This window comes from Perissodus microlepis, chromosome 7 (assembly GCF_051167445.1).
Source record: "Perissodus microlepis isolate ML-2025 ecotype Zambia chromosome 7, ASM5116744v1, whole genome shotgun sequence".
NCBI classification, from domain to species: domain Eukaryota; kingdom Metazoa; phylum Chordata; class Actinopteri; order Cichliformes; family Cichlidae; genus Perissodus; species Perissodus microlepis.
Genome location: NC_140467.1, coordinates 9,534,065 through 9,546,293, shown reverse-complemented (window position 1 = coordinate 9,546,293; position 12,229 = coordinate 9,534,065). Strand labels below are relative to the sequence as shown.

General features: G+C 38.2%; 1 protein-coding gene across 7 annotated transcripts in view; it reads left to right on the top strand.

Annotated features, from left to right (window-relative positions):
* Nucleotides 1-12,229, top strand: part of LOC146382540 (voltage-dependent calcium channel subunit alpha-2/delta-1) — a 70,272-nt gene that overhangs the window by 780 nt on the left and 57,263 nt on the right. For all 7 annotated transcript variants that reach the window (XM_084933257.1, XM_084933261.1, XM_084933258.1 and 4 more), the window contains exons 2-3: nucleotides 7,578-7,659; nucleotides 7,885-8,001. In XM_084933257.1, the coding sequence (XP_084789383.1) occupies nucleotides 7,578-7,659; nucleotides 7,885-8,001 (199 nt within the window). The remainder of the gene's footprint in view (nucleotides 1-7,577; nucleotides 7,660-7,884; nucleotides 8,002-12,229) is intronic.

Below are 12,229 nucleotides of genomic sequence, written 5' to 3'. Positions count from 1 at the left end.
ATAAATGATAAAAGTTGGCGTTTTTCTGGGGACCCTCATTGGCCAAGAACCAGGTGATTCTACCCTTTGAGGTTTGTTCCTCATATTGTAAACTGGAGTAAAACGCCCCTATTTTCTTTTAGAATATTTTTTGGATTATCAACATAATATGTAAAAAAAAAAAAAATGCTTAAGTATCATTTACAGGATATTTAAACTGTAATTGATAACTTATTATAAATTTATGTAAAATCTTGTAAAAGGTGCCTCTTTTCTCACAAGAGGGGAAGGCATCTGAGAGACATTAATTTTTCTTCATATCTTAAAAATGCAAACTTTCGCTTACTGCAAAAAAAATATTGTTGTTTGATATTAAACTAGATAGCCCCCAGGGTAACCTATTACATCAACTCAAAACTATTTTTTTCTTTTCGTTTTTAAAAAAAATATTTTTGTTATATATTTGTTTCGTTATATTAAATATATTTGCGCTATTCAAACATGACCAGGCCACCATCTTCTAAGGAAAGATGAAACGTGAATGAGTCAATATACTTGTCAGAAAGGAAATTTCCGGTGGTGGGGGTGTAGAGAGGAGGGGGGATGGGGGATCTTAAACCGGTTTACCCTAGTAATAAAATAGCCAAATATGGAGAAAAAAGTATATCTCAATAATTCCAAGTCTTTTTTCAAAAGCTGTTTAAATTCAGTATTGCATTGCTGCCAGAGCATATAATACTGAACTAATAATAATCATACGCTTATCCACAACCACAAGACAAGATTCTGACTCATAGATGGAAAGGAAACATTTCTTCTTTATCAAAATGTAAACAGTATCAGAAAAGATGAAACTGTTGCTGAAATGTTCACTGGCCTAAACTGCTCTGGTCTGTTTAGATTATAGTAATGCTGCACTGTTTACTTTGGAAGACTGATCAGTGCGCCCACAACAAGCACTCAGAAAATCCAGAAGCCATTTTATTTGAAACAGACTTACTGAAATGTTCTACACTTTTTTTTGTGTAGTTTAAAAAAAAAAGCATTTTTTTTCAAGATGCTTTCTGCATTTGATTTGCTTGTGGATAATCTCCTCGCTCTTATTTGTAAACTTCATTTACTGCTAACCCATACTCTTTCTGTCTTGTGTTCTTTAGACCTGCTGGCAAACTGGCCAGGTTTCAATTGTAGCGATCCTCAGTTTCATTCAGCTTCTTCTCTATGACAAGCTTGTTCTTCATCTGCAGAGAAGAGCTCATCCTGTCAATAGAAAAGAGGATGAGACTCCAGCTCCACCTTCTTAAACAGCAGCAGTCCTCCTTTGGCTCAGATGCACTGAGAGCTAGAGGGCCACTCTAACCAGAATCAGCAGCAGGTGAAGAACTGCTGTTGGAGATGGTGGAGCTGGAGACTGAGTGGAGATGGCATATGATTTATTTATTTGTTTGTTTGTTTCTCTCCCTCCCCACCACAAATAGATTCTCCATCTGTATTAAACTATATTAAATAATTCAGTGTCACCACCTTTGTATCTTAATGTCCCTTCCTCTTTTTTTGTATACTTGAAAAACATTTTGCTTAGAAGTGGAGGATGCTGTGGGGATTCATTTTTGAATGAAGAGCACAAATTATCGACCAGTTAGTCCTTGTTCTTCATACTTCTTTCTTGCCAAATGAACTAACAAACAGTAAGCATGAAAGTGATCAGTAAAAACTTGACTGTCCTTGCATGCTTTTCTGCACGGCACAATACCAACGAAGATATTTGTGAGAAATAACTGATGAATGAAAATAGTTCCAGAAAGAAGAGAAACTAAAGAAGGTTCTTTTTTCCTTTTTTTAAAAAAAAAATTGTTATATTGTGCAAGCTAACGAGATATAATAGAATTATTGAACATAGGCATCATGAGCAAAAGAGATATTAAAATTAACTGTATTTTATACTCTGTTTTATTAAGTGCATCCTCCTGGATTACACTGATCAAATGGATGGAGAGAAAACATTTTCATTATGGATAAGCTGTTCTGGCAAACTGTAAACACCTGCTCTTCTGTCTCTTGACAATCCTAAATAGCTCTGTTGTTAAAGTAGCAACTCTGGAGACAAAACATCTTACATTACCTTAGTTCTCTTCAGCAACTATTTAAAGTTAACAGAAAATAAAACTGGGGCAAAAGCTTACTTTAAAGACATCGCATGGGAGTTTTTGAATCTATTACTGTGAACCCATGTCGGCTGTGGTAGGAATATATCACAGTTCTACTGTTTGTCCCACGGTTGTAGAAAAAAAACAACAACCCCCCCCCCAAAAAAAACAGATTAAGGGTCATGAGGTGGTCAAGTAATTTTGATGTTCAAACCCTTAACTTCACATTAAAGCAACGTTTATTATCTAGGTCATGTTGAACAGGAACTGAATTGGCCACCTGGGTGTCAGAGGCTTCAGAGTGAGGGCAGGCACTGCAGGTTGTTTTGGTGCAGCTGGTGTTTCTATGCCTCATTCTGCTTTTCTGTCTGGACTGGACCTGCTTCAGCCTTTGCCTCTATAATGATGCGTAATTAGACTGTGGTTTAATACAGCCGCCTACCGAGATACACATCATGGGCCAGCTCATTACTCTCTCTAGTTCCAAAGTGATTGTACCACAACATCTGTCTCTCTCTTTCCTGCCTTGTTTTTCTTCCTCTCTTTCTGTTTTTTGCTCTCATTTGCTCTTCTTGTGTCTGTAAAACAATGTAGGGCAGTGCCTGACCCAGTTGCCATTGGTATATGCATTTGTGTCTGCGTATGTGTGTTTAATTATCCAGCATTGTACCACAGGCTACAGTAATCAAAGCCCAGAAACCAGAGTAGAAAAATGTTGCTACCTCAGCTTAACAACATCGACTTTATTAATGTGGATCACCTTTTTGATTTAGCCATTGATAACAGCCCACCTTATGATGAGTGCTAGAGTGCTAGCGCTGTGAAAGATGATAAAATGACACAGATCAGAGTTCTTTGCCTTTTTAGTCTAGAAATAGAATAGATCAAATTAAACAAGATGGATGGTGAATATGAGAAAGAAATATATATATATTTATTAGTAAGGTGCAATGACACCATGTTCAACCACTACAGCTTCACTGTGACTCTGCACTGATTCTACAAATGTCTGAAAGTCTACTGGATGGATGCAACACCATTATTTCAAAAGACGTACCCTCATTTAATGATGGTGATGGAGAATGCTGTTGAAAACATCAATTCAAAACTTCCCATTTGTGAGACTGGGTTGAAGCAGCAAAGGTAATAAAATATGATTTACACCAATTTCATAGCATTCAGTGACACCTTGTGCCCCAAGGCTGGTGCATTGTCATCTAAGACAAGATTACTTCAGTCAGGATAGATGTACTTTATCATAGGGAAAAGGTGATCAATCTGAACAACTTTGTATTGATTTGCAGTAAATCCTAATTAAAAAGAATATTTGATTTCAAATATGCATATAAACTGACAGATATGGCTTTGGGGTGTAGCATTGTTCTATACTATTTTCCTCTGCTGCAGGAGTCTAGTGAGGTCTGTACTACTAAGACCAATTCCCTTGCATGTTGCAGTGCTTGGTTTCTGTGTATACATAAAACAAATGAGCTTTTCATATAGATTTCTAAACAAAGTGAGTAACAAAAAATTTCCACGCACCCATATTGTACTTGAAGAAGAGCACATGCACACATACCCTGGTTATCTCAACTATTACAACCAGAAATTTACACTGATAAGATTCCACAGAAGCTAAACTCAGGAAGTCAGGTGAAAGTGCCTCTGCCTTTCTGAATGCCAAATTCCAGGAAGCACACATACACTCTAAATCACAGTTGACTTGTCTGTGCTTCAGGCTTCAAGAGCTAAGGTCCACATAAACACACACAGTGTGTAAACAGTACAGAGTTTTGTTACACCCAGTGAACAACAGGATATTAAAAAGGGTCACAAAATACTTAAAGTCATGCAAACCCTGGCCTATACTGCAAAATTTACAAGGCAGAGAAAATTATTATTCTCTTGGTAAGGTTGTCAAGTTGACAATGATTATTATGAAACAATTAACAACTTATGACAGCAATAGATCAACACAAAATATGGGTAACAGGCCCATCCGCATAACACTTATAATCTGTATTAGCCAATAGGCTCAGTGGAAATAAGCAGCCTACATGTGACGGGTAATAATATTTGCAGAGTTCAACTTTCCTCAAATCACTATGGAGTTTAAGAAGCTGTACTTTTTTCAAGTTGGAGATTGAGAAGCAAAGATTAAAATCTCCTGACTTACACTAGTAAAGCTTTCCCTAAACTACTGTATTTCACATTCACTATTCCCTGTGGTATTCCCTATCTTGCAAAGTGTCTCATCTTTCTCCACAAGTGTGCTTGCTTTGAATGTTCCTCATTCACTGTGGATTTTGTATCCCTGATGCATTTTTTTCCTTGCTTTTTGATCTTCTGAACCTTTCTGTCTTGCCAACCCCCTCAGCTGTACTAAATGTCACGGTCGATGTTTTTCACGTAGTAAATTGAATGACTTTCAACACACCGCTGCAATGACAGTTTTTGAAAGTATTTTCTGAGTATGAATATCTGATTTTCAATGTTTGCTCCTGCGTGTGTGTGTGTGTGTGTCTGTGTGTGTGTGCATGTTGCTTCAAGGCAGCCGAGTTGTGAAATGGATGTTAATGAGAACCTCTCTATGCTATATAAACTTGTCATCATTCTCATACAGTATACATGGCAAAAAAAGTTTCTACATCATTGATCTGCAGGGTCCATGACCCCTATATGGGAAGTCTGTTTCAGCTCTCTGATTAAAAAGTCCTAAACTCTGATTCTATAAGTCTCTTACACAGTAAGTAATGCAGAGTTCAGCTGGAGCCGATATATGTGAGGGGACTCACCCTCTGACTGCCTTGTAATAATCATCATGTCCTCCACTGTCGTCATCTGATAAGAAAAATGCCCGAGTAGCCTTGCAGGATCGGCCTTATCACTACCACCACTCATTACTAAACGGCAGCTCCCCTCTCAGTTGGGCACTTGTTAATAACTGGGTTGATTTTAAAAGCCAAGACAATAGGCCCCAAGGGAGTCTTGTATTCAAATGACTAGAGTAACCTGTAAGAGTTATTTGGACTAGTAAAGAACGATACTCAGATTTTTACCAGTACTGTTTCACAAAAGGTTAAAAAGTGAATGTCTACAATTTAGACTAATTGCAGGAAATGTTATTAAAGCAATTTAGCAGGAGCAAAGCAAAATCAAATAGTAATAATCACAAAACAACAATCAAATCACCTGAACTATAATTATCTTATTAACTGACTCTGAGCTAATGCTGATTTTATTCTTATCTTCCGTGAGGAGAGGTTGGAGAAAGGGTGAGCACAACCAGGCCTAAAGATGCACTTATCCCCGTATTCTGAGTTGATGATAATCACCCAACAGGAAATGAGTATCCCTTGGGAATTTAGTGGAAGTATGTTGTACACACACACACACACACACACACACACACACACACACACACACACACACACACACACACACACACACACACACACACACAATGAGCAGAGAGGAAAGCCAAAAATATACAACCATTTTGCAGGTCCACAGGTCGGGCTGGGTCAGTCCCTCTAGCGTCTCTGCTGTAATTTTCAACTGTGAACATCTCAGATCCAATCTTCTGAGCTGCTCATCTCACAGAAGGGGAAGGGGAAGAACCCTGTATCTCTTCTTCACTTAACTTTTCACGTTCACCCTTTCTCCCCTCTCTTACTGGATGTCACATCTTCTGAGACAACCTCTAACTGGGGACATCCAGTCACATTATTGGAGATTATGTATCGGAATTTCAGGAGCAGGACTACGCCTCCAAACACACTCCTTCCGGTTGTCATCTATATAGGTTCCCCCAGTTCTGCAAGCTGTTCATTCTCGTTTACGTGCCCCACCCTCCCTCCCTCCCTCCTTGTTCTCAATTTTTTAACTTCTTCACTCCTATTTACTACGTGGGGATCTGCCAGGCCCGGGAGCCGTCGCCAGTCCCCTTCGAGGCCTTCCCTACACCGCAGCTCAATTCATGTCCAAGCTTTCACCTTTACCTACTAAAATGCTGTCAAACTTAAAATGAGGACGTGGGCCCAGCATTAACATCTAATCACCTGATGTCCACCCACATCTTATCTATCTCTATCTATCTATCTGACTTACGTGATTTAACGCAAAGTTTAAAGTTTAAATTTTAAAATCACTTCATTACATTTCCTTTGTCATTGTTAACATAGAAATCCCATCACATTTAAACATTCAGTCACATATGGATATAATTCACTTCATGTTTCATTCAGTTTATGTAATTCTACTTCAGTTAGATTTGTTTTTAGCAGATTCTCAAATGAACATTCGTTGTAACATAATCCCTTTTTAATTCAAATACCGAGGAATACTTTCTTTTGCTTTGTTTTAAAAACTGTGTTTGTCAATCATTTTTTTAATACAACTTCTTTTTATTTAATCATACTTTTTATCAAAAAAAGTCAGACATTCATAGACTGGTGGCTCCTGTGTGTCACTTTCACCCCTATCCTGCACGACACACACATACACACACACCCACACATACCAAGGTCAGACTCTGTAGAGGTTCTCAGTGAGGTCTGTTATTAGAATCAATGCATAGGTTACATTTTCTTATTTAATATCTGGGTTACACTTACACCTACTCATTTTCAATATACCTGATGATATTCTGAGCAGTATTAAGTATAATTTACTATCAGCAAATTCATTCATTCATTACAACTTCACATCACCTGACAACATGTGATTATCCTAACAAGCCACTGTCTCATATCGTGCATAATGTCTTAGGTTCTACTCTTCCCAATGATCATCCATGGCCACTTTGTTCAAGTGGTACATAGTGAGTAATGGAGGAGGATGAGACTAAGGTATAAACCAGTGTGTGGCACAGTGACTGATGTACCACGACAACACAGAAAATAAATAAATAAAAATAAAAGGCAAGCATCAGGTGAGCAATTTTCACTCAAGCGAATGGGCACCATCATTGAGTCTGTTGTTTGGTTGCTATTATTCGTACATCAATGGCACCAGCAGGCTGGAAATGATTAAAGCTCTTTGAGGTATAGAAAAGCATGTTGGTCTTAGCTACCGCCCACCTCCTGCCTGTCCACTCACATCACTGTCACTAGTCACAACAATAGCTGGCACTTATCTGATTGGTTGACTTCATGTTTGAACTCTCTGAAAGCAATTGTATTAGTTGACATGCAGTGACACAAGCTTTATTAGATGACATTGTGTTTGTTTCTGGTGATCTGGGTTTGATTGGTTGACATTTTGCCCGACCCACAAGAGTGATTCTCTTTGACCTTGTTTGTTTTTGCGTCAAGTGACTTGGTTGGTCTTTTAAGATGATTGATATACGGTAGATTGAAAGACAGTTTAACTGAAATGCTTGCAACGTCTCTTCTAAACTGGTTATATCTGAGCTACAGGATTGGTTGTGTGCATTATTTTGTCCCATAGGATTAAAGAATGGGTTGATCAGATGCAGAAAGAGCTTGTTACCCTGGCAGACACAGCCGCAGCTGGGAAGAGCCTCACTCAGGTATAAACACCAGAATATACACAGACATGCATAAAATCAGAGCATAATCCTATTCCTTTCTTAAAATTTAAGTCAACCCCTTGTATATTTTCCCCTAAATGTTTAAACTCTTAATTTCCTGTGAAAATTATATTTAGTTTTAACAATAATTTAAACAAATGAATGTGTGTACAAAAAGTCTTTTTTGTATTAAAACGGCAATTACATTTGTCTTTCTCCATGTAGATTTTTCTGAGTAACCAGCACCTCTACACTGTGGAGCAAAACGATGCGGAGGAGCTAGTGGCCAGAGCAGCCAGGAACATAGAGCAGCTGCTACGCAAGAGGTCTGCTGCCTTGGAGGTAAAATTCACTCCTCTCAAAGGAACCAACTGTCAGTTTGCAGTTTGTTTGTAGCTTTTGATGCTGCGCAGGACAAACTTTTCAAGTGCCATGACAGCGACCAGTTTTCCATCTGTTCTTCTCTAAGACTCCACCATGGATATTAAATAATCAGAGTGTGATTGTAAAAACCTAAAGATAAACTGGAGCGCATTAGGTTTTGGTGACACAGGGATGTTTGTGGTATTTAGTCATTGTAAAAGTAATACAAATAACAGCAGATGAACCGATTTGTCATTCAAGTGAAAATCGCATCAGGAATTCACTTTGGGTACATTTAATTCATTTCAGACCAGGGATGAAAACTGCCAACACGGATAAAAGCAATTTGAAAAAGATGATAAAAAATGAAGTTGCTTTTATGTTTGATTTGTCTTGAACAAGCATGACACCCTGTGCTACGTGTAGATTTTGTGACAGTCACAAAACTAAAAGCAATTAGATACAAAAGCCTTCTGTTTTCTGAGCTGCATCTGTCACAGACAAACTTGCAAAGGCATGATCATGTGTTATTAAAGGCAACAAAAAAGTTAAAGAAAATTCAGTCTCTATAGAGCATGCAAATTTAATAAAGGTAGCTGAATTATGTGTAACTCTAATATTGATGCATATACTGTATGCATCTGACTGGAGATTTAAATCTTCACATACATTGATCTACATCCACATACAGTAAAATGAAGTTTAGCTGAATATCCAACAATCACACCTACCAGCACAGCAGTTGTAAATGGGGAGAAACTATATTTTTATGCCAAACTGAATGATTGCTTTTCCTTAAGTAGGGCACAACATATAACTGTAACAGCATTACTGTGTAAAGCATGAATAGTTAAGTTGAGTAATTCACAAGTTATTGCCCAAAACGTAACACATAATTCTGCATTAACACCACCATCTGCGCATTATCTGTTTGTTTGCATATTTTTCTGGCTTAGTTTTCCAAATGTGGTTGTTTTTTCTTTGGTTGAAGTCCAAAGCCTTTAAATAGAGTATCATTCAAAACATTTTAGAGTGGTTTAGTAACAGGATCTCCTAGTCATTTTAAAGTACACAACTACCCAAGAGTTGTTCAGAACAACCTTTAGGAGGTCTGTATGTTATCACAGTCTAAACCCGAGGAGTGCGTATTACTTTTGATGGACATTTTTTAGCCAACTAATGTTTCTGTTATAAAGGTATGTGTGTGTGACGATTTATAAATCTAATTTGGCTCCATAGTAGAGGATAGATGCTGTATGCTAAAGGAACAGCGGGTGAAGCATATACTTGAAAGAGTAGAAAGCAGGGACTGAGATCTTTCTTCTTTTGGACTGAATGTGATAATGAGAGCCTCGACCCTCGGGATGTTCTTCCCCCCCCAATTTCTTTCTTTCTTTTTTAGGGCAGAGATTCTCATCTCCACTAGGAGTCTGAATAGCAAATTGCCTTACATTGCCTTTTTAAGGCCTTGCAGTTGTTGTCTAATTAGTAATGGAAAGGGAGTGTTTATGAATGTCCATAAACATGTGTCCTGCCAAGTGTCTGTCTTTTGTTTGTTAAGTAAAGGCACTCATGTTCTTATCAATTTTCCGAGTGCTGGTGCCACGAGATGCATCAGCAGCAAAGTGAGTATTGGCTCTACTGCATGGAAAAGCAGTAGAAGAGAGAAATGGCTGCAATACTGGGCAATGTTACGGTGTATTTTCTATGTGAAAAGTTCATAAGGGTAGGTGGTGGGTGGGACGTCAACTTTATGTTGACAGTTGATCCAACCTCCACACATCGATCACGTCTCACTCTTTATTATGGCTCATCTTCTTTTATGAGTAACCTCAAGGCACACTGATATTGGATTCTCTGTCATGAGATGTATAGATGAGAAGATAAATGATAAATGCATGCTGGGAAAGAGAGGCAGGTCAACATGAAAATAATGGCTATGTGGATTGATGGACAGATAGACAGTGAGCAAAGGATCATAGTGAGAGCAGCTGAGGAAATAAAGAAGGCTTTTAGCGAATAGTGCGATTGGTTTCCCTTTTGGGTATAGTCTTTCTAATACTTGCAGACCGCATACAGTAGGAGTGAGAATAAACACCAGCAAACTCAAACCAGAAGATAGTATACAGGAAGCAAACTGTCCCACTAGATTTCAGTTGTGCTTTGAGATTTTTGCTGACCAATCTTCTAAGTCAAAGGAGGGCTTTTTGCTCTAAACTTTATTAGGCAAAATGCAGGAAGCGAATCTTCATTGCAACTGGGACTTCCTTTTTTGCTCAGTGCTTTTGATATGAGGTTGGAAGTGACTCGCAATGTCAATATAATTGGAGATTGCCCAAGGCACTCAAGCCATTTTCACTTACTTGACAAGTGCTTTCAAACTTTCATCCTCCCGTTGGCTTTCGTCTTTCTCTTTCTTGTGTCTTGTCTGTCTCTCTTTATCTGATATCTAACTCCGCGTGATGGATGACCTTCCAAAGGCCGCAGCTTACCTAGCCACAGGTGTGTGAAATAAGTGTCCATTTATGTGTGCCTATTCATGCTTTCATAAATAAGTGTGAGGCAGAATGTAGCATGCATTATTAATATGTACTTGGCTGCACACTGCTAGGAGAGATCACTTTATCAAAGGTTTTACAATGGATACTGTGGCTCGAAGCCCAGTGGGGAACACTCACACATTTACACATGGAAACATTCACCGTTTGGACTGTCCACCTGCCCACTCACTGATCCACCCACTATACATCATTTGCTACATAAAAAACTCAATAGGGGATATTGGCAGACAGTTGTTTGATAGAGCTTAGGCACTGAAATGTAGCCACCTACACACGCATGAGCCAAAGGGCCAAAGTACCAAAAACTCCTCCATAAATTTATAATAAATTCTAATGAATGCATATTTGTACCTTTAAATTCAGACCACTTACTGTTGATTTCCATCTTATTTTTATTCTTGTTACTTTTATTATTATTATTATAATACAGAGAGCATATTCCATATGCTTAAACAGATTTCCATTATAATGGATTTATCTCAACCAAGAAAATTCTTGCCTCTTACGCTGAATAAATGGCTATCACACCTTTATAAAAAACAGTATGAAGCTGTGAAAGGGTCATTAGAGTAGATAATTCTGCTTAGGGTGATATCATAATGAAAATCTTGATGTCAAATACGGTTGACCACTCGGCGAAACTGCGTGAGACTCTCTTGGCTTGAGTCAACACATCTTGGAGAGATGAGTTGATTCACAACACATCTCTCCCTCCTACATCTTCAGCTTGTTATCTGTTTCCCTGAATGCCTAAGTACACTGTAATTAAAGGCTCAATTATTGATACAGCTAAACTTGTGCTACAAAAGATAAACTAAATAAACACTGAAGAAAGACACTGATGCATGCTCACACATCAAACTCCCTCTTTAGTATACCTACTGCCCACACAAGTGCCCTGTTATTGTGTGGGGTCCCACAGTTTTTTTTGGACGTCCATGTGAGGTTTGCTTCATTGATAACATCACTTGAACTGAATGTAACATAAAGCAGATGTTGAGTTTTGGTGTTGCAGGCTGAGTTATCACTCTAAATAAAATACTAGCATATTTTTAGACACTTGCTCTTTGAATGGGTTGTTCCCTACATCCAGAAACCACATATCAGCCGCAGTTATTTGTTTTTACTTGAACAGTCTGCATGGGGTAAATGTGTGTGTCTACAGTACTATATGTGTGTGTCTGCACAATTCCTCTTTTCTCCTGAGGTGAAGGGCTCTATCCAGTGACTAATGAGCCACTCCACAGCATTACTTAGAGTAATCCCTCAGCCTGCAGCACACAGAAAAGAAAAGAAAGTCTACAGGACACAGGTGGTGGTGTGTGAGACTCTGCGCTGTAAAATGGGGTGTGTTGGTACATGGATATTTGCAGATTAATGTGTCTTTGCTAAATAATCTTAATTTTACAATGTTGGCAACATGATCATGGAACTCTCTTACAGAATAGCATTTAGCAGTAAGTTGATAAAATACTTAATTTTTTAAATATTTATTTTATTATTTCGATTTAATGCAGTCTACAGACGGATACAAGAAAATCAAAAAGCCACAGTGTGTGGCACATACACTACTTGCTGGCCTTTTAAAGCTAAATGAAATAGAAATAACAAGAAGGAACAGAAGGAGCACTGTCAAGCCCTACAAT